Source organism: Melozone crissalis, unplaced genomic scaffold (assembly GCF_028551555.1).
Source record: "Melozone crissalis strain CALT ecotype California unplaced genomic scaffold, PUWL_Pcris_2 ptg000004l_1, whole genome shotgun sequence".
Classification (NCBI taxonomy): Eukaryota; Metazoa; Chordata; class Aves; order Passeriformes; family Passerellidae; genus Melozone; species Melozone crissalis.
The window spans coordinates 37,919,901-37,945,425 of record NW_026535782.1 but is presented as its reverse complement, the minus strand read 5'-3'; the positions used below and the strand labels follow the sequence as shown (position 1 = coordinate 37,945,425).

Here is a 25,525-nt window from a genome sequence, read left to right as displayed (position 1 = left end):
CTTTTATGAGGAGGGTGGTCTGAGACATTTGTCAATGAAGGTCACTGGTAGGTATCTCTGAGGGATACCAGCCCAGGTCTTATCCATAGAGCACTCTGTATTTAGAGTTTTTATACTCTTCATATATGGAAATTTTTCCTGCCCTCGATTTATTTTCGATGCAGGTTTTGTTAATGCACATTTCCTTATCACACACGCAGAATAAAAATGTGCTTGAACTTTAAAGAATAAATGACTGCCCTTGCACAAAGAGAAACCTACATATATATATATACATTTATTCTGTATATATATCACCTGGCCTTTAATCTTATCAGGTCATATGAAGAGGTGAGCTGTGAGGGAAATACTGCCCATTTCCCTTCCCTGATTTTAAGAGATATATGTTGGGGGTGGGGGGGCAGGGGAAGATGGTTAGGATAAGCTTTTGGCTTTTTAACACCTATTGAAAAATAATTCCTTGCAAATCTTATGGTAGACATTCTTCATTGTGCTTGTCAGTTGTTTCACAGCGTTACATATGTTTTAAATGAGATAGCTGGACTACATTGCTTTAGCATTTAAATGAAGCCAAATTAGTATTCTGTCAGCAAGCAGAAGGGGTTTTTATACTAGAAAGGTGTAGGAGGGAGATGGATAATGGGGGATGAAACTTGCTGATACAAACACATGCCATATTTTGTTAAAAAAATGAAATTCTGAACCACTGAAGCTTGTAAATTATTAAAGATGACCCTAGATGATTTTAACATACATGCCTGTTCCTGGGGGCTTATGAAATTTTTTAGCAAAATGATACAACGACAACATACAAGAGTGAACTTTTATCTTTTCTAAGTATTTCCTGCACCATGACACAGTAATAATTTTTCGTTTAGACAGTAAGAAAATGTATCCTGGTGAGGGGATTTCATGGGATTTTAAATAACTAAAACTTAGATATGCAATATTATACAAATAATATTTCATAGCAGGAGCCCATGTTCACAAAATCAATTCTTTCTTCAAAGCGTTATTGAATAGGCAGCCCTTCTGCAAAATGCTTCCTATTGGTAAAACATTGTGTTCTCTCTCTGTTTTATCTCAATAAAGAATTAAGCTATCCTACTATGTGTGGTAGTAAACTCAGTAGTCCTAGGTTGCAGCTGATGAGGGGAGGTGGTTGCAGTTCTCCTTGCAGCACCACATGTACAAGACTGCACAGACCATGAAAGAATAGAAACGTATGTGGGTGTTTGTTCTCTTCATTTCCACGGTATCCTAGAGTTGCAAAATAAGGACAGAGATTGCTGAAGAATGAGGCAGTCTTTTTCTGCAACCCTGAGCAGTTATCCTGTAAATAACATATATAATAGACGTTAAACATACATTAAAAATGTTCATTAAGTTGTTATTTCATTGCTTATGGAGGAGAGCAGATGCCATTAAATCAAATCTGATTTTATTATTAATCCAACCGCTTCCTTTCCGTTTTTCCGTGGACTTTTTGCCTTATTCACTGGTTGGCAGCTTTTTGCTCGTTCTTTTGCTGTCATTTCTCCCTGTCACCTCTGCAGTGGTTGGCTGAAGGAGGTGGGAATGTGGTTGCAAGTTGCTGAGCTGGGTGGTGAGTGATGGGTGGTAAAGAAATGAAGGGGACCTAGAGGAAAGCTGCAAAGGAAAAGGAATTTGGGGTTTCTTGAGCTGAAAATAAGATGTGGAGAGAGAGGGAGAAGGTTGACAGAGAGGGAAGGAAGTTGAATTTGCAAAGAAGAAAATAGGAAAGTTACCCAAACAGCCAGAAGAGACAGATAAAATAATCTACTCTGGTTATCACAAATGCCTTCTGATGTCACCTACTGATATCCTTCAAGTAGTTGCTTTTTAATTTTATTGTAAAATGTTAATCCTTCCATTAGCTATTTCTCATCTGATTACTATAATGACCCATTTTCTGGTCTTCCTATTCTTCTCCCATGTTATTCATCCTCTTAAAATTCCGGCACTCATTTTATCTCTCGTAGGTTCCAAATTCTCATTTGGCTTTATTATTTCAGGAGCTTGCGTTGGTTGTATCTGCAGTTAAGGAGCAGATTAGCAAAACTTAACATTTGCATTTTAAGTTCTCAACAGATATAATTCCTTGTACAGTTAGTACTTAATTGTAACTCATGGTGTCTCTCACCATCTTTTCATTTATGATTTGCACATGGTGTTTTGTCATCTGTTTGCTTTCCCCAAGCATGGATGTGGAGGAATCCCTGGCCTGTACAAGGCCTTATTTCCTGTTGTTCTGTAAGACAAATGTAGATTGTAATGTTCCACAGTCCTAGCTCTCTCTAGAGAGAAGATGAGAGCATTCCTTGATGCCTGAGATGAAGCCAGAGATATGAAGCATGCAGCAATGCATTCAGCACGACCCTGCTTGCAGCAGTGGAGCTGCAGGATGGCAGTGAAGCAGCTCCAAGCAGGAAGGGCTCACTGGTCTGGTGGTAGGAAACTTTGTGCACTGTAGCATTCCAGTGTGCTTCAAACTCCTCCATCCCTAAACCTACCAACATCCTGGTTTTGAACAGGAGCTTCTGTGTCAGTCCCAGAAGGTTCTGCCAGCTGATTGCTGTTGTCTGGGAACGGTCTTGAAATTCCAGGGAGCTAGTTAGTGCACTGTGCTCTGCTCCCTGTTTTCCAGACTGAAATACGCCTTTTCATATCCTGAGCGATCCTGAAGAGCCAGTACATGGAGTGTTTTCTTTTCACCCAGAGGGTGTTTGGGCACTGGAACAGCTCCCCGGGGTCATGGTCACAGCACCAGCCTGGCAGAGCTCAGGGAGTGTTTCCACACTGCTCTCAGCACAGGGTGTGACTCTTGGGGTGTCCTGTGCAGGGCCAGGAGCTGGACTCCATGGCCCCAGTGTGTCCCTTCCAACTCAGCTTATCCTGTGGTCCTACGATTTGAGAATGCTTTGCTAATTTTATGTCTCATTCTCGATCTTCAAGTGTGAAGAATCTGCAGCATTTTTCCCCGTCCATCCATGCCACACTTTGATGGCAAACACCTGCCTGCAGCAAGGTTGTGCTGGTTCTGTCCTTTGGGCCCATGGGCAGGGAGGGCACCCGGCTCCAGGGGCTCAGTGGGAGCATCAGCGCTTGGTAAATTCCTTGTGGAGAGTGAGAGATCATTCATGAAAGACCACTGGACTTTTAGTGTTTAGGGTGAAAATTCCTGCAAATGAAGAAACTTCCCGCTGCTAAGTAAGCCTGTGGTTTTTAATGTAGAAATATAATATAACATAACATTTCAAAAGCATATTTTAAATTCAGCGCAGTCATTTCCTCACAATTCTGTTCAGAAATTTGGTTTACTTATGCAGTTGAGTATCTGTGAAAAATCTGTTTGAAAGGAAAATATGGACACAAAATATGAATGGAAAATATTTTATGATTCAGAGGATCTTACAGCAGGAACAAGTAAGTTTAAATGTCAGGATTCTTAAAATGGGGAAAAGCTTACCCTCTTCTGGGTCCAGATCTGGATCACAAATAGAGGAAGAATTAAAAAACCCACATAAATGAGATGTATGCTTGAATAGTAGACTTTCTAAAACTATATTTAACAGTGACTAAATTTAGGCTTACTGACTAATTTGAAAAGCCAAAATGTTATTTAATTCTCTAGTACAACTCAGAAATACATTTTAAGTAAGTCATGTGAACATACCCTAGGTGACTGCATATTAGAACATAGCAAATATGTAGGTTACATTACCATCTAATTGTCCATAATAAGAGTTTTTTTCTCTTTGCTTGTTATTTATTTAAATCTACTCTTCTGATTCATCATTAATCACAGTTCATGTGGTGATTTGGTGTAAAATGCTCATGACAGGATTTCTTGTTGTAGTGAGTTCATGTGATCTGTACAGTAGTGCAGGTTTGTGACAGGATCATATGGGAACTTACTTGGCTTCACAATAATGCCTCTGGCTATTACATCTAATGCTGTAAATTAAGAGATATAAACATACATGTAAACTAATCTCTTCTTTTGCTGTAATCCCAAACAAATGTGGATTTTCGTGGCATTTTTTCTGATCTGAAAGGTGATTATTTTACACTGTAGTAACATTTGTAAAATAGGATTAAAATAGAGTATGATCTTCATAATGCATAAATGGGCTGGATCAGTTATATAAGATTTAATTGAAGAAATGTGAAAGTGATTTATTTTGAAAGTACAGATCACATGAGAATATAATGAGCTCTGAGTATATCACTGAACAGTGCTACGGGGTAATAATTTGGGCAGGAGGACAAGAGCTACTGTGTATTTGACTGAACATCCGTCAACAACAGAACACAAAAAAAGGAATGTTGTGCATAGTAGCAAGAGGAGTGTGTTTAAAAACTTGTAGATTTCTGTCCCTTAGTACAGTTCCCTTCCTATTTCACCTGGGATAATATGTTTATACATTGTATTCTTTATGCTCACTTAAAACAAACTAGGAAAAGAAAACAAATTTCTATTCTTGGTAGGAGAGTTTTGCAAAATTGTATGTATGTTACAATAAATGACTTGCAGAAGAAAGTAAAACTGTTCATAATGATGAATTATTTTTCGAAATCAGTGAGGACAGAACAAGAGATACAGAAGTGACCATTTAGGTTAAATATTAACAAAAACCATAATTCAAGGATCAGAGGGTTTAGTTGTTGCGTTAAGGATATTTATAATAAGAGGATCATTTAGGTAGGAAAAGACCTCTAAGATGATTGAACCCAACTGTCAAGCTAACAATGCTAAGTTCAAGTTAGTACTGCCAAGATATTTGCTGAATTACAATATTTGGAATTATAAAAAGACATGACTAGAGACTGGAGAGATTCTCGGCAACATTCAGTGTGGTTTGGAAATCATTATAGATGTGATTCTGGACATCTGACTTCTTGCAGTTTGGGACAACTCTCCTGCAGTTGATAAGTCTTTTTGGTTTCATGGAGGTCCAAATATCCCCTCATGTAACACTCTGCAAGAAAGGACCTGCTGGTGTTACTGCTACTGATGGGAGAAGTTACTGGTACTGATGGGGAAATCCTTGGAACCGTCTTTCCTTTTTTTGACTTTATTTTATGGGTTGGATGGCGTTAGGGTAAAAAAGAAGAAAATCAAAGCAAGAGCCATGGAGGTGATATTTGTCATCCGTTTGAAGAGAACCTTGCTTTTTCGGGGTCTTTTGATAACGCTGAAGAGAAAAAGGAGAAAGAGTAGAGGTGTAGAAGACATGCTGCTCTACCCTGTATGAGTAGTCAGTCCTGCACAGCCCTTCTCACTGAGAAAATTCAAATAGAATTTGTAGCAAGAAATCCCATGACAACCCATTCATTGGTGGGCTTTGTCAGAATGCTTCATTAATAATGTATCTGCCCAAACTGTGGATTCAGAAGCATACATCCATATTCTTTTTCATTTATAAAATAACTTTAAGGACAAGAAGTTTGAGGTGACCAAAACTTTGCCAGTTTTCACTGTTAATAAGAAGTTTGGTTTATGTTTTTTTGAACCATAGTACAAAATCAGCCTCTTGTTTGGAGAGCTCTTCAGTACAGCTTGCTTTGTTCTAATTTGGTAATGTACAAAAATGTTTCTTTCTTAAGCCAGACTAATGTTGAATGTTTAATGAAGGAATCTGCATAAGATGTGTAAGATCTGAACTGCCTTGTGGTTTCGATCTCTCTCAAATGATGCAGACAATCATCTCTTCTGCTGGAATTCGTTGTGTTGCTCAGAGCCACGTGCGAAGAATTTACTTGAGCTATTGACGAATGAATATTTTTGCCACTTTATTTGTATCCTTTTGTAACGCCACTTTTTGATGGTATTCCTTCCTGCTCTTACCTCAAAGCATGAAAGAAAAAGATATTTTGAGAAATGCTTTTGCTGTCCCCTTGCTGCCCCTGGCAGAGTTAATCCAGCCATCCTGCTGTGCTTATAGAGCCTGTTCTTTCCCACCCACGGTGCTTCCTCCTCACAGATTAAGAGTCAAAGTACAGGATGATGCTGGCTCTGCCTGTGATGTATGATTCTGCTCTGCCATGCTGGCCATTGCCTTTTTTAAGATAAGGACTATCATTGATAGCGTCATGACAGCATTGAGGATATGAACAAAGCCAGGATATCAGGGAGAACTAATAGCTTTTTTTAAGCCGTATCAGGTATTTGGAAAGTGTACAAGATTTGGGGTTAAGCATCTGGCAAGCAGCGTCACAATCCAAACTCAATGTAGATTAGTCAAAATTGCATTTAATTCATTTCAAGTCAGCTGATCAATCAGGCTACCTGAAAGAAATCAGTAGACTACTTTAGCTGGAGCTGAGATGAATTGATAGCTTTTATGTGTGCAGTAGCTTCTTCTATTTGGTGTTAAAGGATGAGCTTGTTGAAGGTGGATGGGAGCATGAAACTTGGGGAGAGGGGCTGGCATTTCATCCAATAATTGTTTAGTGAGCAAAGATTACAAACCAAGATAGTAAAAGATGTCTGGAAAAATAATTAGATGGAGACAATTTTTTATTAATTATTTTTATACTAAGGTTTTATGTCACAATCTCTACTGAGTTTATCAGTTATTCAAAGTTTTTTCTTCTAGGGAGTGTCCTTGCTGGAAGAAAAGTGATGAAATTGGTCAGATGGCTGTTCCTGCAGTGCAGGTAGAGCGATAGTTGAGGATCCTCTTTACACCATGTCATGTCTGTTGGTGCATATTCCCTGTAGATTAATGAAATTAAGATCTTGATAGTAGTGGCATTCCTGGATGGCAAAACATGTGGTGCCCAAAACCAAAGTTTAGGCTGCCTATTACCAGCATGTCACAAAATGTGTTCTTCCTTCAGTGTGCCACACACTGTCAACGACAGAGGTATGGCTGAGGGTAAGCAGCCACTCTGCAGTAGGGTGATAACTGTTAAAGACACTGATAACTTAAGACAAGAGCTCAAATGCATGGGCTTATAGACCATGGTTTCTGTTAAAGCATTTGCTTTTTGTCTCTCTGCAGTCTTTTTAATCCTAGCTGCCCTCCTCTTTTGGGTGGTCCATTGTGAAAGAAGCTTCAGTTTCCCTGTAGTGGGTTCATTTTGTGTTTGGCTTGTGCTGCTGTAAGCACAAGCAGCTGCTGAAAATGAGATTTTCACCCCTTCTTCTTTCCTTCATCTCTGGCTGTACTTTTCAGCCCATTTACTTGTGCCAATGCTAGCATTTCTGTGATCAAGGAACATAGTAGATGAGGAGCTGGCCACACAGAGAGCTGCTTCCTGTCCACCTCCCAGGTCCATTTTTGGATCCCAGGAGTGAGATCCCTGGGAGCTTGCTCTGCTGCAAGTGCTCCCACTGCAGCTCAGAACCCCTCCTGTTGGACCAAACCCTGGTACTTCTTTCTGCACATCTTTCTTCTAGGGAAGCAGTTCCACACAGTTCTCATGTGATTTATAGGACAATGCACCTGTATTTTGGCAATGAATTGGAATGGGTTGTGGCCTCAGCTTCATGCTGTCAGTTCATAGTAGTAGGGTATTGGCATTACCAGTGCTTGTATCAAAGCCTACAAACACTTTTCAGATTTTTATTATGATGATTCTTTTACAAGTTTTCCTGTTATAAAGTGGGTAAATATTAATGTTACCAGTAGAGCAGTAATGCATTGTCATGTTCCTAACTCTGGGATATATACTGCTGTAAGGGATGAGTACATTTTGGATTGCTGTATGTCCTGTATGAACCACTCCATGGCATGCTGGACTGTGTCCAGAGAAGGGCAACAGAACTGGGGAAGGGGCTGGAGCACAAGTCTGATGAGGAGTGGCTGAGGGAGCAGGGGGTGTTAGTCTGGGGAAAAGGGGGCTCTATTGGTCTCTGCAACCACCAGAAAGGAGGCTGTAACCAGGTGAGGGTTGGCCTCTTCTCCCAAGTTACAAGTGACAGGACAAGAGGAAATCACCTCAACCTGCACCAGGGGACGTTTAGTTTGGATATTAGGAAAATATTTCTTCACCAAAACCATTGTCAGGCACTGGCACAGGCTGCCCAGGGAAGTGGTGGAACATTCCTGAAGATATTTAGAAGATGTCTAGAGGTGGCACTTAGGGACATGGTCTAGTGTTGGACCTGGCAGTTTTAGTTCTGTGGTTGGACTCAGGGGCCTTAAGGGCCTTTCCCAACTTAAATGATTTCCATGATTCTGTGGCTCTATGATAGCAGAGCCAGAATGAAGCCACAGCCTCTGTGCCTAGATCTGGCTTGAACTTTGATCTGGCTATTCAGGGGTGGAATTAATGTTTTTAATGTGAATGTTTTACAATACAGAAAAATAGTTTCACTAAACTGAAATGATTATGATGCAATAGTAATTAGGTCTTCATGCATACATCTGCTAACTGGCAAATATACTGAGAAGATAGGTCTGCTCTGAATAGCATTTCTTAACAAAGTTAGTTCTAATCCTCATTCCAGGTTCTTCTCTCCAGTGTTTGGGTTTTCCTTCTGTATGTTGATAACAGTCTTTCTGCAATCATTTTATATCTAAATACTGCTGATTTAAAAGAAAAAGCAAAAAAACATAGAGGGACTTTCATTAAACTCTAGTAGTAGAAGATATTACACCATCTTTGGTTCTTCACTATTTTTGCTGCAATTTTTATCAGATTATATTATTGCATTATATAGAAATAAACATTTTCCAATCCTAATATATTAATATCTTTATAATTAACTGATAATACTCATATATTGCAGAGCTTACCTTTTCATGGCAGTCTTGGTTATGACAGTGAGCTAGAGTAATCTGCATTTTTACTCCAGACAGTGAATGCCTGCTTGCTTCTTCTGATACAGTAAAAACTCTTATTACTCTGTGTTATTAGAAGGTTTTTTAAAAAAGCCATTTACTTAGTAGAAGAGTGTCCCATTCTTTAAATGGGCTTGAATGTTTGGGGTTTTTTTTCCTTTTGCTTGAAATTAAGTAAGTCTACAATGAAAATAGATCAAAATCAGAAAAAAAAGGATCCATTTTAGAGCTATTAAAATTTTCTATAGAGATTTTATTTCATCTCTTATTTCTCATTACATGAGCTGTATTTCATGCTTGTGTAGAGATTAATGTGCTTTGCTGATAATTGCCTATTAAAAATAGATAAATAAATTATTAGCTCATTATGAAGTGTGTTATACTACCAGTAACTTTAATTATAATTTATCTGCTGTGTAAGTAATCCTGCAAAATGTTGTGGGACAACATATTGGTACTGCAATTGCTCTCCTGTAGTGCTACATGATTAACTCTGAAGACCTCAAGGAGTAAGTGCTTCTGGTCTCTGTGACCACACATTCTCTGTGACCACACATTCTTCAGATCTGATCTGAACCAGTAACTGGATCTGTCATTAGCTCAACACACAGGTGAAAATGCAAGTCCTCAGTGGAGGGAACAGTCTGTCTTCTAGCACACATTTGGGAATGTGGTCCACCTTTCAAATGCTCTAATAGTTTTTCTACTTACTTCCTGTGAAAACGGAATGCTTTCCTTTATGTACAGACATGCTTAGTACTTGCCATTTTTCACATAAATAATATTTTCAGCCCTGCCTCTTAGAATAGGTAATCATTATTGTAACAATCTTGGTGTTTGTATGTACAAGAGATCTTTAGGATTTCTGATTTATGGGGATTTGAGACTAATGTGACAAAAATGCACTAATGTAATGTTTATCATTACATCTGAGGCTTGTAAAAGGATTGAACTGTGACTTATTTCTTAAGAAACTGTGTATTTAACTTTTTAATTAAAAAATTGTTTTTAAGAAACAGTCCAGCATGCAACCTGAGACACATCCTCAGGAGTCAAAGTGGCCAGGTATCAGTTTCAGCCAAGTCTTATTTCACTGCATTTTCCTGGGTTTTTAAAAGGAAATATTAAATAGATTTTTTTTCTATTCTGAAATATTAATGTTTATTGATTACAAGCACAAAATTACTGTTACTTTTTTTATCTTCGGTGGAGCTAAAATACTAGCACCTAGTATTTTCTGTTAGCAAATTTGGAAAACACTTTAATGATAAAAATGGCTTGATTGGCCAAGTCAGGACAAAGTCTTTCCTGAGAACCCCTACAAAAAATAATGAATTCTCTCAGTCCGACCTGGGGTGGCAATGGCAAGTTTACTTGGAGGAGACTCTTGGCCTTTGCCTTCTCAATGCCCTTAAATGGAAATTTGCATCTCAGTTATTTATTTGAGTGATAGGGGACCAAACAAACATCAGTTCCTCATGATAACATCTAGAAATGGGATTTAGAAGACAGCCTTTGTGAAATGCTGTCATCAAGACAACTGACATCGGTTTCCAGTTGGGTAATTAATTCCACAGGATTGTGACACATATTTCATATCCTTATGATGTGAAATCATTATGATATGAAATAATAAGTCTCTTACAGGTGTCTTCCTAGGCATAATAAGCACTTGCCTCCCCTGCAGATGTGGACACCAGAGAAGCTGCAGCAAGCCTCTGGCCAGCAGGATGCTTTGGTGCTTCTCTGTTGCCATGTGCTGAGAAAGAGCATAAAGTATCCCCGTGTGAAAAATGCAGTAGAAGTCTGATGTGATTTGACTGGATTTGGCTTTGTCTGGTGCTGCTAAAGCCACTGGGCATTCACAGAATCACAGAGTGGTTTGGGTTGGAGGGGGCCTTGAAGAGCACCGGGTTCCACGTCCCTTGCCATGGACATGCCACCTGCCCCTGGATCGGGTTGCTCAGAGCCCAACCAGCCTGGCCTTGGGCACTTCTAGGGATGGGACATCCACAACTCCTCTGGGCAGCCTGCTCCAGTGCCTCACTAGCCTCACGGTAAAGAATTTCTTTTTAATATCTAATCTAAACCTGCCCTCTTTGAGTTTAAGTATCATAGATTACTTGGGCCTATTTAATTTTCAAAATATACCAATTATTACACCAAGTAATCTCGGTCAGAATGCAGAATATAGAGGTTTTTTACCTTTTTTTTTGTTTTTTGTGGGTTTTGGTGGGTTTTGTTTGTATGTTTGTTTTAGCTGTTAACATTGACAACAGTTCTGTGGTTAGGATGTGTAAAATTGATGCTGAAAATTTATACAAGTATGTTTAATCCTTTTGTAATTTTCAATCCTGTTGGTCAGGTGAGCTGTACAGTTGATTTGGGGTCACTTTCTGGCTATTCTGGGTCCTGCCATGTTTTAGGATTAGCCCTGTGGGGCAGCATTGTGGCAGGAGAGGGGTAATAATCAAATGTATCCCTTCATCTGTAATTCCAGATAGCTTGGAGTTTATTCCAATATGACCAGCAGTAAAATGGTTAATAATATTGATTTTAGCAAGTGTTTTGAGCTGTTTTCTTGCAGAAATAGGAAGATCCCATTTTTTTGGCTTGCATTTGCCATTTTTTTCTTGAATTCTGGTGTCTGATGCTGCTACTGTAGAATCACTAGCACTGCTCTGATCACGCTTTAATTTTATATTTTGTAGGTGGTTCCTAGTGTCCAGTTGCTGCTACACATTTAGTCCAGACCTCTTGTGCTATTATGATCCTAATTTTAGTCCATACAAAAATTTTTCAGATTATTCCAAAAGAAGGAGAATTAATGTCTTGAATTTCAGTACTCTTTGTAATATTCTGGGAAAAAAATGTAGAATCATGCAGTATTGAATATTATTATTCAATTAGAGAAAAGATCAGGCAGAAGAATGTTGCAGAAATAAAGCTCATTTTTAGGGAGAATAACTCGTTAATTCCAGCATTTGCACATACACAGTCATCAGGGAGTTATTGGGCTACATGTATCTTTTGAAACATCTGTCAACTAAGCCAGAGATCTAAATGCAAAGTGTTATGTTGGCTATATTTGTGAATTTCTTACATTTCCTAGTGGAATTTCATTTTGTATGCTAATCATTGCAGAGTACAGAAGTAAAAATAAGATTAAATTTTTGTGCATGTGTCAGTGCTTTGGATGAATGACTTGCCCCATTCTCTTTTAATTGTACTGCAACATGAAATACATGAAATGGAGTAATATCATTCTTGTCTCGGGTATCCTGCCATCAGTGTGGAAAGAAGCATGTCATGTACGTGCTTCTTTTTTTTTTTTCCTTTTGTCCCAGTGATGAAATAACATACTGTGGGCAGCCTCGAGCTACTCTGAAGAGTTTGACAACATGTTGTTGCTGATTCCTGCAGCCACACTCATTTCATTGTTGTTTAGTAAGGGGGCTACAATCCATTTGACAAAATGCCTCACTGCATGACACTTAGGTGCGCTGTATTGACTGTATTCAGTGTTAGTTCAGTGTTCACTGTAACCTGATTTATAGAAATTATATACCAGGAAGGCTACCTTGTGGGCTGTTTTAGTGCAAGACTTTCAACTGTAACATATTTCTATGGTACTGCTTTAGGCAGCTGTACCATTCCACCCTGTTGACCTATATTTGTGATATTTGACGTTTTTGATGAATACTGTCAAGGATAATCCATCGCAGGATGAGTTTCCAGAGTTTCAGGATGTTTGTTAAACCCTCATAACTCAAATGTAGCAGTGTTTCAGAAAACAGCATTTTACATTGGGAAACAGGTTTTCCAAGTAAGACAGTTGCTAGGGAGTAATACAGAAGAATACAGCTGTCTTCAGTTCATAGGGTATGTGCTCCACATGAGACTGGGGTGCAGCTGCCTGTTGCCTGGGGACCATATGTGTCTGTAGGTTGCATCGTTAACTCCCTCCCATTCACATTTGGGGCGACCACCATTATAATAGAAAAACATAATGTGGAGTAAGCTTAGCAGTGCCTGTGCTGTTTAAAGATCTGTATTACCTTCAAATTGAGAACAGTTTTTGAAATAATTTAGTCATTGAGACCTGTCTGCTAATCTCTTATGTGTGTAGTCCCTCAAGACACATGCCTTATTCTCTCCTGTTCAACATCTCTGTGAAGTCAAAGAAAATTGCTTTGTGTGGTTTGATATAGCTAATAAGGCAGTCAGAGTGCTGAGGACCTTGAGACAACCCAAAGAACTTTAGCTTGGCTTAAAAATCTCTGGATAAATGATCTTGTTGATGGGGAAGCATTATGAAAAGAGCAAGTTCACTGAAGTGCATTACTTGAGTAATGTTTAAAGCAGCTGTGGTTCATTCACGTGTTTCACATAGTTAAATACAGAGATAAACTGTGCACCCTTCTGTTTAACACTCAGTGTAAACTGAATACATAACTAAGTCTCCTGCATGCCTCAGGCATTTCTCTGTGTGCTGCATTATCTCAGCTTTGCTCGTGCTTCTCTAGATTTAGACTGAAAGGACAGCACATAGCAGGGTGGTTTGTGGGAGCGCAGCTTGTGCCCACTGCTGAGCTGCAGGGTCTGCAGCAGCCCTGTGAGCTGCCTCTCAGAGGAAGGGTCCATCTGCTCCGTGTCATAGCCCATCACTCTGGAGGTGTGGGCAGCAAAGGGATTATTGATGTTCAGCAGTATCAGATGGCACAGAGACATCTAACAGAGGAAACGTGGATGGATTCGTGTGCACGTGGATGGGCAGGACAATGGATGGGTAGGCATGGTTACTGGAATAATGACAGCCTGTTGCTGTACCATATTTTGAGATCCTGCATCTAAGAGATGTAGCAGGGGAGTTGCTGGGGTTTGGGTTTTGTTTGTTCTCATGAATTGCAGCTCTGAGTGCTACCGCTTAAGCTGAGGTGGTTGTTCATTTAAGATGCAGCATTTCCAGGTTTTTTGGGGACTATTACTTTTTCTAGGTTGAGTGAGAACTTCCTCTCAGCTGAAGGGTGTTGACACACGGTGGTCCTAAATATAGTGGGAAGTACTGTTTTCTGAGAGGGAATGGAGGCAGCTCTGGAGTATGGAACCACATGTACAGTCTGGAGGAGTTATGTAAGGACACTGCTGTTTGCAGAGCAGAGGCTTTGCTGCTACAATGAGTGCTGCTATACACTCTACACTACAGCCATTGTAGCCATTAAAGAATACCATTGAAATATGTTGTTTTTCCCACTAATACTTAAAATTTCCAACTCGCTGCTTCTGCTCTCCCTCTTTTCCTGAGAGCAGTGGTTTTGTATGAGGCAAGGACAGAAAGAAGTACAAATGAGGAGTAGTTGCTGTAAATTAGGGGCAACTTTTTGTCATGTTCTGGGAGTTTGGACGAGCATGAGGCGTGCGAATGTATCCACTGATGGACCTGTTTCTGTGCAACAGAGATTTTGCATCTGATAAAAAAAGTAATACAACTCCAGGGTAAAAGCTTGTCCACCCGGTGTTTCTTACACAAGGATGATTCTACATAATAACACAAACTGTATGAGATATTTGGAGATTACTTTGTGTGAATCTACACATACTGGTAACCAAGGGCAACCCTCAAACCACAGCCAAAATGCAAAGGATGAATTTATTTCATTACCTTGCTAACCACACCAGGTGACAGAGGGACAGGGACCTGGCTCCATTCTAGCTGGCAGGAGGGTATATAGAGGGAATATAGAGAGGCTCCTGCCTCTCTATAACACAAGGCTTCCCCCATGTCTGTGAGAGTGTGTTGTCTCTCCACGGGACTTCCACTTCTCAAAACAAGCAGAGGATGAACAACATTCAGCATAATAAATGGAGTTTTCCCACACCAACAATTCTAGCATTCCCAGCTGCAAGGTCACTTTGAGAGAAACTATTCCCTCCTCCTCTGCCAAATCTTGCAGTTTTAAGCCTTTCCTAGCAACACTGTTAAAGGCATGGTTAATAGATTTAGAAGTTGGAACATTTACTCATCCTACAATTCCTTTTTTCCCTTCTTGCCTCCTCTAAGCAAGCACTGTCTGTTTCTCACTCTTTTCTTCATCCATCCCATGAATTACTTTAATCCTCATCACTCACTGTTTGCATGCACGTTTGCATTTCCTTCTCCAGTCTTCTCATTCCCTTCCCTTTTTTCTTCCTGCTCTTCTGCCTTCTCCTCATTTCATTTTTGTTTCCTCTTTACTCATGTTTGAATCTGCTTTTTGCACCTATACATGCTCTAGTTTCTTCCTTCATTTTACAGTGTTTTTCCTCTGATCTCACCTCTCATTTTGTCTGCTGATTGTTTGCCTTGCACAGTTCCCTGTCTGCTCAGCCTGTCTGGAGGACTAACTTGTTAAAAGGTTTAAAGAGAAAATGGCTTCAATCTGAATGGATGTTCATGTAATGGTTGCCACATGCTCTTTTAATGATGTATTTTTGATATTATTTCAGGTCTTAAAAATCAGCTTGATTGGCCACCGGAAGCGTGTTCTGGCATCTTTGGGAGACAGGCTTCACGAAGATCCTCCTCAGAAACCACCTCGGTCAATAACCCTCAGGGTGAGTCCCCGTGAAAATTTGTTTGCATTTCTTGACAAGTCAGCAAGGGTTTAATAACCTTCACATGAAAACAATGGCTGCTTTGCGTGTGGCTCAACTTACCTCCCTTCAGAGCTGTACATTATGGACACCTTAGCCTGACCTGCTCTGTCACACCTCCCCATGTGGCCAGCAGAGATATATTGACATTTTCACAGGGTGATCTCTGTGACCTGTTTCAAATGTCTGCCTTAGATGAGATAAGTAGAATCTCAGAAGTATCAGCTTCTCTTTGCTGAGGAAACTAGCTCAGGACCAGGGGTGTAAAAGATGCATGTCTTCATTTGCCCACTGGATTCCCAGCCCGGCTGATCAATACTGCAGGAGAGTTACCTTTTTCCTTTCATGTTTTCAAATGTTTGCACTTACTTTTCAGACATAGGCTTTAAGCTTTCTTTAAGGCAAACGTCTTGAAAGTGTTGAGATAAAAATGCCATTAAGGTGTGTCTGTATATCAAAAGTTTCATCATGTTTTTAATTTTCATTTGTATTCCCTCTTTCAGAAACCTTGTTGCAGTGTCCCTGGGGTTTTTCCACACTTCACCACATTGAATATCTCATTACACTACCTTCGCCCAATTTCTCCAATCCAATGCCTTTGCTTACTTGTTGTCTGCTACTCTTACCAATTTGTGGTCTGATGGCCACTTCCTACTCTCCAACAGAGTTCATAGCAACATTTTTATTTTGATATTTTAGGTCACACCTTTCGCATTTGATTGGATCCTATTATTTTCACGGGGCTGAATTTCTGACAGGAACCTTGTTTGGGATTAAATTTCAAAATGTCAGAGGGTGTCTGTGCTCCCAAGTTAAATTTCCTGGTGTTAATAGAAATACAGAAAGACAGAATGAGGGCTTATTTTTAAGTGTATTTAAAATTTCTGTGACCGACCTGTTTTCACCCTGCTTATTCTCAGATGCCCCATGCAGACATTTTAGATCCAAGCCCTTAATTCAAGCTATTCCCAATGCCATATTTAAAAAGGTCTGACAAATCTGTAATGTGCTCTAAGGCACATTGCATAAATGTGTGGATGTTTTTCTTGTATTTTATATTATGTATTTTGTGAATGATTCCTGATGCATGGCAGGTGTTAAAACACTCCCAAGAAACAGAAATCGATAAAAAGGCAGACTTTTTTTGCTGAATGCCTTCAATACTCTGGACTGGATAATTAATTCCTACTCAGCAAGTGGGAAGGTTTCCACAGGCCACATTCTTGGTCAGGACTGTATATTCTCAGTTAATATGGAAGAGAAAACTGGATGTCCTCCATCTGTAGTCAAAATGAAAAAAAGTAGTCTGCTGCTGCACAGCTAGAGTTACTGATGCGGGCCAGTGCTAAATGTCATTTATCACCTCTTGCAATTGGAGTCTTCACAGGGAATCCTAAAGAGGGGGACATGCATTTGGAATGAAGTTTTTCTTTCCCATCAGCTGCTACTATGCCATTTCGCAAAAAACAAAGACATAATGTTTAGTTTGTAGTCTGCAATAATTTGTATCATGAAAATTGGCTTAAATAAACCGTCTGCTGCTGCTGCAAGATTGATTTATATAGAATCACTGAACAGTTTGGATTAGAAGGGACCTAAAGATCATCGAGTTTCAACCCTCTTTGCAATGGGCAGGAGCACTTTCCACTAGGTAAGGCTGCTCTACATCGGTAGAGAAGGTAGTTTTCTATATAAAGTCTACTTTTAAGTTCCCAAGCTCAAGCTAAGCAAAGCTAATGCTTCATCTTTTTTAAGTGGTTTTGTATTAGCTTTTAAAATATTTCAAAGTAGAAGTATCGATAAAAAGCAAAAATTCCTTAAAATCTTAAAAATATCCACAACATATGTTATTCTCTGTTGTGTGTTACTGTGTACTAAGAAACACTATTTTGATTTCAAATATATATATGTTATATATATATATTGCATATATATACACAGAGACACTATACAAATATACTTTTCTATACACAAAAGTATAGAAATTGCTGGATCTTGGGTTACCTAGGCAATCTTGCTTTCTTTCCTTGAAAGCATATTTTCCTTGAGTAATCTTTAATTACAGGACCAGTTTCCATGTTCTTCATGGGAGCCCTTCCTCACCCAGTCAGCATGGGAGGCCAGAATTTAAACTGAAGGACAAACAATTTGGGCAGAAATTTGGAGAAGAAGGGTTGAAATAGTAATGATATTTTAACACAAGAATTAGTTCACTGGAGAGAATTCCTGGTTTCAGGTTAGACAAACATCTGTGGGACGTGAAGTGTGCTCAGGCAGCTTGGGAAAGGATCTCTTAAGCTCCCTTCCAGCCCTGACCTCTGTGTTCCAGGTGTACAGGAGCAGAGGTCTGGGAGGGGATGAGGCAGATCTTATAGTGAAATATGTGATCAGACACCCCTGCAGGTCATGTGTCCTTGCATTCACAGCTGGGTAGAAACACAATATGAGTATCTGGTGACTAACAGCAGCGTGGTACCGAGGCCGTGGGAGCACCTGCAAGGGTGTCCATGCCTGGTCTGCAGCTTTGTTTAAGGAGGTGAAAAGGTGGGTATGGAGTGAGGAAGAATGGGAGACAGGCTCACGATTAAAGGAATAGCTATAACTATGAAACTGTAGACTTACACCTGTTTTTGCCACAAAAAACTTGGATAATTTGCGGTAAGTTATTTAATTAATTGCCTCCTAAACAGACACTAATTGACAATCTGCATATTTGACTGGAGCCTTGAATCTGATTTATACAAGTGCTGAGTACGCAGTGCTGAAAATTAGATCAGCAGACATGGAGTTTGGAACTCAAGCACTTGGGAAATGGAGAAATAGATGTTGTGATTGAGTGACTGGTACTTTCTAACCTTTGTTGTCTGTGTGTCTCTGGTCACCCACACTAAAGTAGTGATTATGAAATGCCAGAAGTCATAGGTGTGGTGAAAATTAATTGATTGACATTTGTAAAGCACTTATGAGCATCATGACTACGACAATATTAATCATCTTATCTTCAGAGCAGGATTTAGAAAGGGTTTAGGAGAGAGGTTTGGGGCCATGAAGCAAGGCAAGAATAAAGTACTGACTACATGGTAACTAATGATAACACGGTGCTGAGTAGATGATAACACGCTGCACAGTTAAGGATCCATCTGTGCTGTGAAGGACAACTTTGAGAAAATAGCATAAAATTGTACAATGACATACTGTTCCATAATGCAGAGGCACAGTAATTCTTTTATTTCTTGAGTCGGTAGTTCTTGTCTGTATTGCCTTGCCAGCAATCTTCCAATAGAGATCTCAGAGTGAATTTCCTCCTCATAAGCAGTTTGATAAAATATGAAAAGCTCAATGAGGGCTGGAATCTCTATGTTCATCTGTCACTTTCATACACTGGTAGCCCTGCAACAGTAGGTGAATCCTGATCCAGAGCAGAGAGAGGTTACCCTCCTGGCTGAAGCAGCAGGTAGCACTCACTGAAGAGGATCTTGTTTGGTGCCCATGTACTCGGGTTATTTTCAGAGCAGAAGTGTGTGCACCATGTTGTTAGAGGTGTGTGCCCAGGGTGGGTGGGTTTTAGAGGTTATGCCTTACCAAACCTACTGAGCATGTGCAGAATACAGCTTTCCAGAAGCTTTTAACTGGGCCAAATGTAGGTGGATTTTTGTGAAGGAGGGAAAAGATTATTCCTTAGAGGAAACTACGCTTTTCTTTGCCCTGGGAAATGTCAAGTGCTTGTCTCAGATCATAGGAAAACCAGAGAATTGTTTTAAAAATTAAAATCCCGGTTAATTAAAAATTACTTAAGAGCTATATTTTCCTAACATTTTTCTTATTGGCAACATGAAAAATACTAATCCATTACTGTGATTGCAAAGACTAATGTGACATAGACTCCTCCACTTCAAATATTGACATCAGGCATTACTATGACTTGAACTTTCCTTTCTATTTGGAAGAGATTACAACTCTCTGATGTCTTACACCAGATCTGGTTCCCTAACAGCATGGAGTAAAGTACCTTGATGCTTTTCAGAACCTGGCTTGCCTCAGTGTAATAACGCATGAATCATCCATTTTAATTCTCTCTTTAAATAAAAAGGCAGAACTTCTTTACCTTCCACACTGGAGCAGGTTTTTGCTTGCTCCACCATCTTCAGGCCCCCTCTTGTTGCTGAGTACTGAAATGGAGCACTGCAGCAGCAGGTGGTTTAGGGAAGTCTGCACTGAGCAAACCTGCTCCTGGGTACCTTCTGCCAGAACCCTGCATCCCGAGAGAGGAGCATTTCCCATTCAGTTGCTGTGAGAGTGTTTTCCTGCTCACACTGGGCAGTGCTGGTGCAGGCCGGACAGTGCACTGCAGCTCCCTGCTCCTGCTGATGGAGCTCCAAGAGACTGTGGGACACTGGACCTGGACACCAATGTTTGTAGCTGGTTGAAAAAGAGATGTCATGTGCGTGGGACTGGGTGTTTCCAAACATACAGCACCGTGTCTGGCTGTGGGGAGTGTGGTGGCAGGTCCTGGTGAAATGTACACCAGGAGGACCTGTTTATTTATTTGGTGGCACTTACGTATCAATTCTGTGTGGTATTGGCACATTGACTGATTACAGTCCAGTAGAGGTAAGGAGAAAAGCCAGGTAAAATATTTGTGCTCTGATGCTTTCATGCATTCCAGGAATTGGTATTTAGCTTGTTTCTGATACCTGGTACTTCAAGTTAAAATGGATGTTCTGTAAAACCTATAAAAACTGCAACAAAATGTCTATGCTGTGTAAATGGGCATGTGTTTCTTTTTTCCAGCAAGAGGTGTTGCTAGTGTTCAAATCACTTTCACTGCTCAGAAGTGGTGAGAATGTATTTCATCTTACAAATAGCTAATCCTAAATAATGGCTTTATTTGGGCCTTGACAAGAAGTAGCTCACTGTTTTATCTCTAGGAGAGAGTATATATTACACAAGGAGCTTTTGGGGAGGAAATTTGCCACTAGTTCGTGTAATCAGTGAACTATTTTTCCTTCCACATGGGCTCTGCACTTCAGGTAGCAAATCTCAAAAGTTCATCCACAATGACCTCTACTGCATGAATTGTTCCATAATTTTTTTATTGTGAGCAATTCAAATGCACTTTTAAATGTGTGTGATTTGAAGTCAGCAGTTCTTCTTATGCTGCATTTTCTTTCTCTGTCCAGGAACCCAGTGGTAACCACACTCCTCCTCAGTTGTCTCCATCACTTAGCCAAAGCACTTTCACTACTGGTGGCTCCCTGGACGTTCCCCACATTATCATGCAGGGCGATGCACGGAGAAGAAGAAATGAAAACTATTTTGATGATATTCCCCGGTCAAAGCTGGAGAGGCAGATGGCACAGGTAGGACTAAAACCGGTGCCATTAAAAGGCTGAGCCTGCTGCTCTGGGTTACAGGACTAGTCCTGACCACAGCAGAGGGCTGTATATGAAGGCTGAGTTGTAAACAACAAAGGTTGACAATTTTTCCAAGCTGTCTGTTCCAGCTCTCTATATTTCAAGTAGTGTAAATTGATGTGTTGGTGTACAATATCTCCTCAGAGGCAGAGGGCTGAGGGTGTTTAGGTGCATGGAGGCTGAGATGAAGGTGGCTCCTGTGCACCAGAGTGTTCAGTCTTCCCCCAGCACTGACTCTGCCCCTTATTTTCATAATAAGGTGCAGATTCCTGAAATTCTGAGCAACATAGATAAAAGTAAGCTTGCATCAGTTCACTGCTGGAAACTCAGAGGACTTGAAGGGTGATGATTGCTGCATTTATTAATGGGAAGGGTCAGCATTCTGCAAAACTGTGATCTGGGGATATATTTTGATTATTTAAAAATAAGATTTAACTATAAAAAAATTATTTGAATAGCACTAGACTCAACTGGGTGTTAAATCAAACTGTTCATGAAAGAAAGCTTAAGGTAGCCTCCATGTCTAAATTTTTTGCATCCAGCCACTGGAAGAGTACTGATAACTTTAAATTAAGCATACTCTGAGGGATGCCACAGAACCATAGAACCATGTAGGGTGGAAAAGACCCTTAAGGTTTTCAGCTCCAACCCGTAACTCAGCACTACCATTTTCACCACTAAACCACGTCCCAAAGAGCCACACCTACATGTTGTTTGAACAGTTCCAGGGATGATGATTGAACCACTTCCCTGGACAGCTCACTCCAATGCCTGACCACCCCGTTCAGTGAAGAAATTTTTTCTAATATTCAATCTAAAGCATACTAGATTTTGCATGGACAGTCTGTTGGTGAAAATGCTTTAGAATGAGCTCAACTGGTTTTCATTGATACCTGTGATGATGAAGGACAGCCAGGTCTTATGCTGCATGCTGGAAACAAGACTTTGATTTGCTGTCAGAAGCAGATGGGCAGCCAGGGCAGTTCCTGGAGCAACTCATTCCACGAAGGACCAGGTTGCTGCATGCTTCCCTGCATGAGGCTTCCCAGCAGTGGCTCTGCCTGCCACAACCCAAAATAGAGCCTCTGTCCAAAATTCAGCCTCAAAATGGAAACAGCTATGCAAATAACTGTATTATAATGAACAAAAGGCTGCAGTCTGTCAGCTAATTACATGAGCAAGAAGTAATTAAATAAAAACAAACAAAGCAAGGTGCTGCCATTACCTGGGAACACAGAAGCAAATTGAATTCCATTTGTTCAGAGGACATTTCTAAGGAAGTGAAATTGCATTTGTTTGGGTGGGGCTGTAGCCTTGCCCTTTTTTAATCTAATTTTCTGCTCTAAAATATTCTAGTACAGAATTAAGGAGAAAGTTGCTGAGTGAATGAGCTTGTTTTCAAACCAAAGTATGCTGGGCTTTTGTGGAAAGAATATGATTGAGCTGAAGTCCAGCAAAGAAAGGACAGGTTCTTAAAATGAAAATATTTAATGAAATTCAGGTATTTGAGCATAAAATGCACACTTGCTTGTGTCTGAATACACTGGTTTGTCTAATTAGTTCATTTTATCACTTTGCTCACATATCCCTAACTCACTACCTCTTTTAGTCACTAGTACTGAAGACAAAAAATAATACAAAACAAAAAAACACCCCTATGCTAACAATTTTTTCTGACTCCGTTTCCCTCCTTTGTTTTACTGATATTCCCAAGAGGTATGGCATACTCTAATAAATGACACCTGGAGATTTTCTTTGTGCTGTTGAATACTGTATTTCCAGAAGGACTGATATGCTACATGTCCAAAGAGAAAACTGAGCAGTGATTACTTACTTACCACTCCAAACGCCTGTACAACCAATTAAGTGCTTAAGGGATTTTTTTTTTTTGTTGACGGGGAGTTTTGGTTGCGTGGGTGGGTGAGTGGAGGATTGGTTTTGGGGGTTTTTGGGGTTTTTTTGGGTTTCTTGGGGTTTTTTTTGCTTGTGGTTTTTGGGGTTTTTGTTGGTTTTTTTCTGTTGTTGTTGTGGGTGTGTACCCACTGAATGGAGACTTCAGTGCCTTCTCTCTAATTTTAACCATTGAATATAGCTGTCATCCTTTGGGACTTCAAAGGGGAAAATGGATTCAGATTAAATCCATAAAACGTGGTTTGTGTTGTTCCCTGAACTCCAATCTGTTTGAAGTCTTTTTCAGCTCTGCCCCCAAATTCTGCATTCCTGATATATGTAAAATTCCCTTTGACTTTAATGGGAAAGTCAATGACTCCCTCTGGTGATCATTCTCAATAAATTGGATTCACCCCATTAAGAGACTAATCAGGGATTTCTTCAACCATTCTAGCCCAAAAATAGATTCTTAAATTTATTTTGTGCAATGTGTGCTCTGCCAAAATGAACTATATTTCCTTCAGTCTTTTCCCCCAAAGCCTCTTTGAAATTAAAAGTAAAATAATTGTTTCTGCAAAGCAAAGGAGATCCAACTGATTCTTAACATAAACCTTCTGCTCTGTGTGTTGTGGGTTTTTTTGGTTTTTCTGTCATCTAGCAACTTTCTCCTTGCAGTTTGCTGGTTCTTTTGGCTTGTGTCAGATCAGCAGCAATTTCTGCACTGATACCAGTCCAGCTTCCCAGCTACAATACTTTTTCACCTACAGAATGATCTAGAGGGATTATTTGAATTGCTTTGAGGATGTTCTTTGGTCTTAACCCTTTCTTTGCCAGGCTGTTTGCATGCTGCTGTATGAATCTGCATGTGTACTGGATGCTGTAGTTCACAAATGTGCGCAAATGGATGCTGTGGTGTTTTGGAAGTTTTAGGTATGTTCTGGATTATGAGATTAGTGGGTGTTTTTATGGCCTTGAAGAGGGAGGCCAACATGGTATTGTGAACTTATTTACTGTATTGCTTTCATGAACTTGATTTTATTTTAAAAATGTTAGAATGAGACTATCTTATCCTTAATTTAAAATATAAAATCTGAAGATATTTTGATGGAATTGGATATTTCCATCTTTACTATGGCCTGTGTTTCCACTAAACTGTTACAAGGAGTCATCAATCATGTTGATCTTTGCATCAATCAACCAATATTTCTTAAACAATGAGCACAGCAGCTTAAATCTGTTTTCCTTTGATGTGCTAGATGTGTTTAAACAGTTCTTCAAACTATAATCAAATCTGCTTGTAAGTAATACAACTCTTTGTTTCCTGGAGGAAGCACTGATTTAAATTAATTAATGTGGGTGGTTTTGTCTCAAGGCCAGCATGTACCTTCATTTACAGTTCCCTAGCAGACTATTTGTGCCCTAAGGGGAAAATTGTGATATAAACAATGAGTCTAACCAATTTAGATTCCCCAGTGAAATAGGTTTGGTCATCCAACTCCCCCATTGATCATCCAGCTCCAAAAGTCTGTGATGTCTGGTTGTATAAATCATAACTGCCAAAATAGTAATACAGGAGGTTGTGAGATGGTTTATTTTCCAAAGAAAAGGGAGGAAAAAAAAATCTAGGAAGAAATTAGTAGTCTGAGTCATCATTAGCTGTGGATGTTGAATTTTGAGCCTGCAAACTGTAGGTTAGGATGATCAAATTAATGTAGTTTAAAATAGCTGAGGTTGTTCTTAAGATTGCCTAAACCTTTAAAATAGAAGTGAAATCATGCAGGCAAAGCTTGAGTACTTTGGAACCAAAATCGATAGGAGGAGGAGTCCCATTGAAGGGATTGGGCTCTTCATTCACCCCTGAAATAGGTGCAGGGAAGAACTTTGGAGGTTGAAAGGAATCACAGCCATGTTCATTAAAAGACATCAGTCAAAACACCACCTTTGTAGGATTTGCAATTCTCCAGGCAGGAGAGAAGCTTCAGGTACCAGCTGCAAGCATGTTCCAGACTGCCAGCCCCAAGGCACTGGCTATTTGTTGCACCAGCCAGAGGTGTGTGGTGCTTTAGCCACCCCGGTCCATAAGACCTCTTGCCGTGGTGCTCCGAGCTCTGCACCCTGCCCTGAGCCAGGAGGGAGGAACAGAACCATCTTTGCCATGGCAGGCCTGCAGGGAGGTGCAGGAAGCACCCCTGCCCATGGCACTCCTTGCAAAGGGAGAGCAGGGGCGGGTGTCCCCTGATGCTGTCACGCACCCTGAACCTGCGGCACAGCCCGAGCTGGGACAGGTCTGTCCTTTTGGGGGACAGTGGGCAGGAGCCTCTCTGGGGACAGCTCCAGCCTGGAGGGTGAGTCAGAGTAAGATTTCTAGGAGGGTAAACCCAGTCATGGCCCCTATGGGGGCACCCCAGAGAGCTGTCATGGAAGGAAGAGATCTTATAAGATCTGAGAGAGTTGAACAATTTATTCACAAAGGCTAACAGGAGAAGTTCTTTCTCGGAGTTGCTGAACTCAGACTTAATTTTGAAAGCCTTTCTGGGTGCTTCAGTCACATGGTCTGAGGGCTCTTGGGTTTTTTTTAATGTTTTTTTAATTTTAATTTTTTTTCCCCTAAATGCAAGATGGCTTCAATGTAAGGTCGTTGTAATGGCTGCTCAGTAAGTGTGAAGCAAACCTGTCCTGATTGTTGGGATTCTGCCTTTTAACATTATTCTGTAAGGTACAATAATTCATTCCTGGGTTAGGATTGTTATGCAGGGGACAGTCATTTAAATG

General features: G+C 40.1%; 1 protein-coding gene across 10 annotated transcripts in view; it reads left to right on the top strand.

Annotated features, from left to right (window-relative positions):
- Positions 1-25,525, top strand: part of ANKS1B (ankyrin repeat and sterile alpha motif domain containing 1B) — a 406,799-nt gene that overhangs the window by 342,451 nt on the left and 38,823 nt on the right. For all 10 annotated transcript variants that reach the window (XM_054280464.1, XM_054280403.1, XM_054280419.1 and 7 more), the window contains 2 exons: positions 15,303-15,410; positions 20,630-20,809. In XM_054280464.1, the coding sequence (XP_054136439.1) occupies positions 15,303-15,410; positions 20,630-20,809 (288 nt within the window). The remainder of the gene's footprint in view (positions 1-15,302; positions 15,411-20,629; positions 20,810-25,525) is intronic.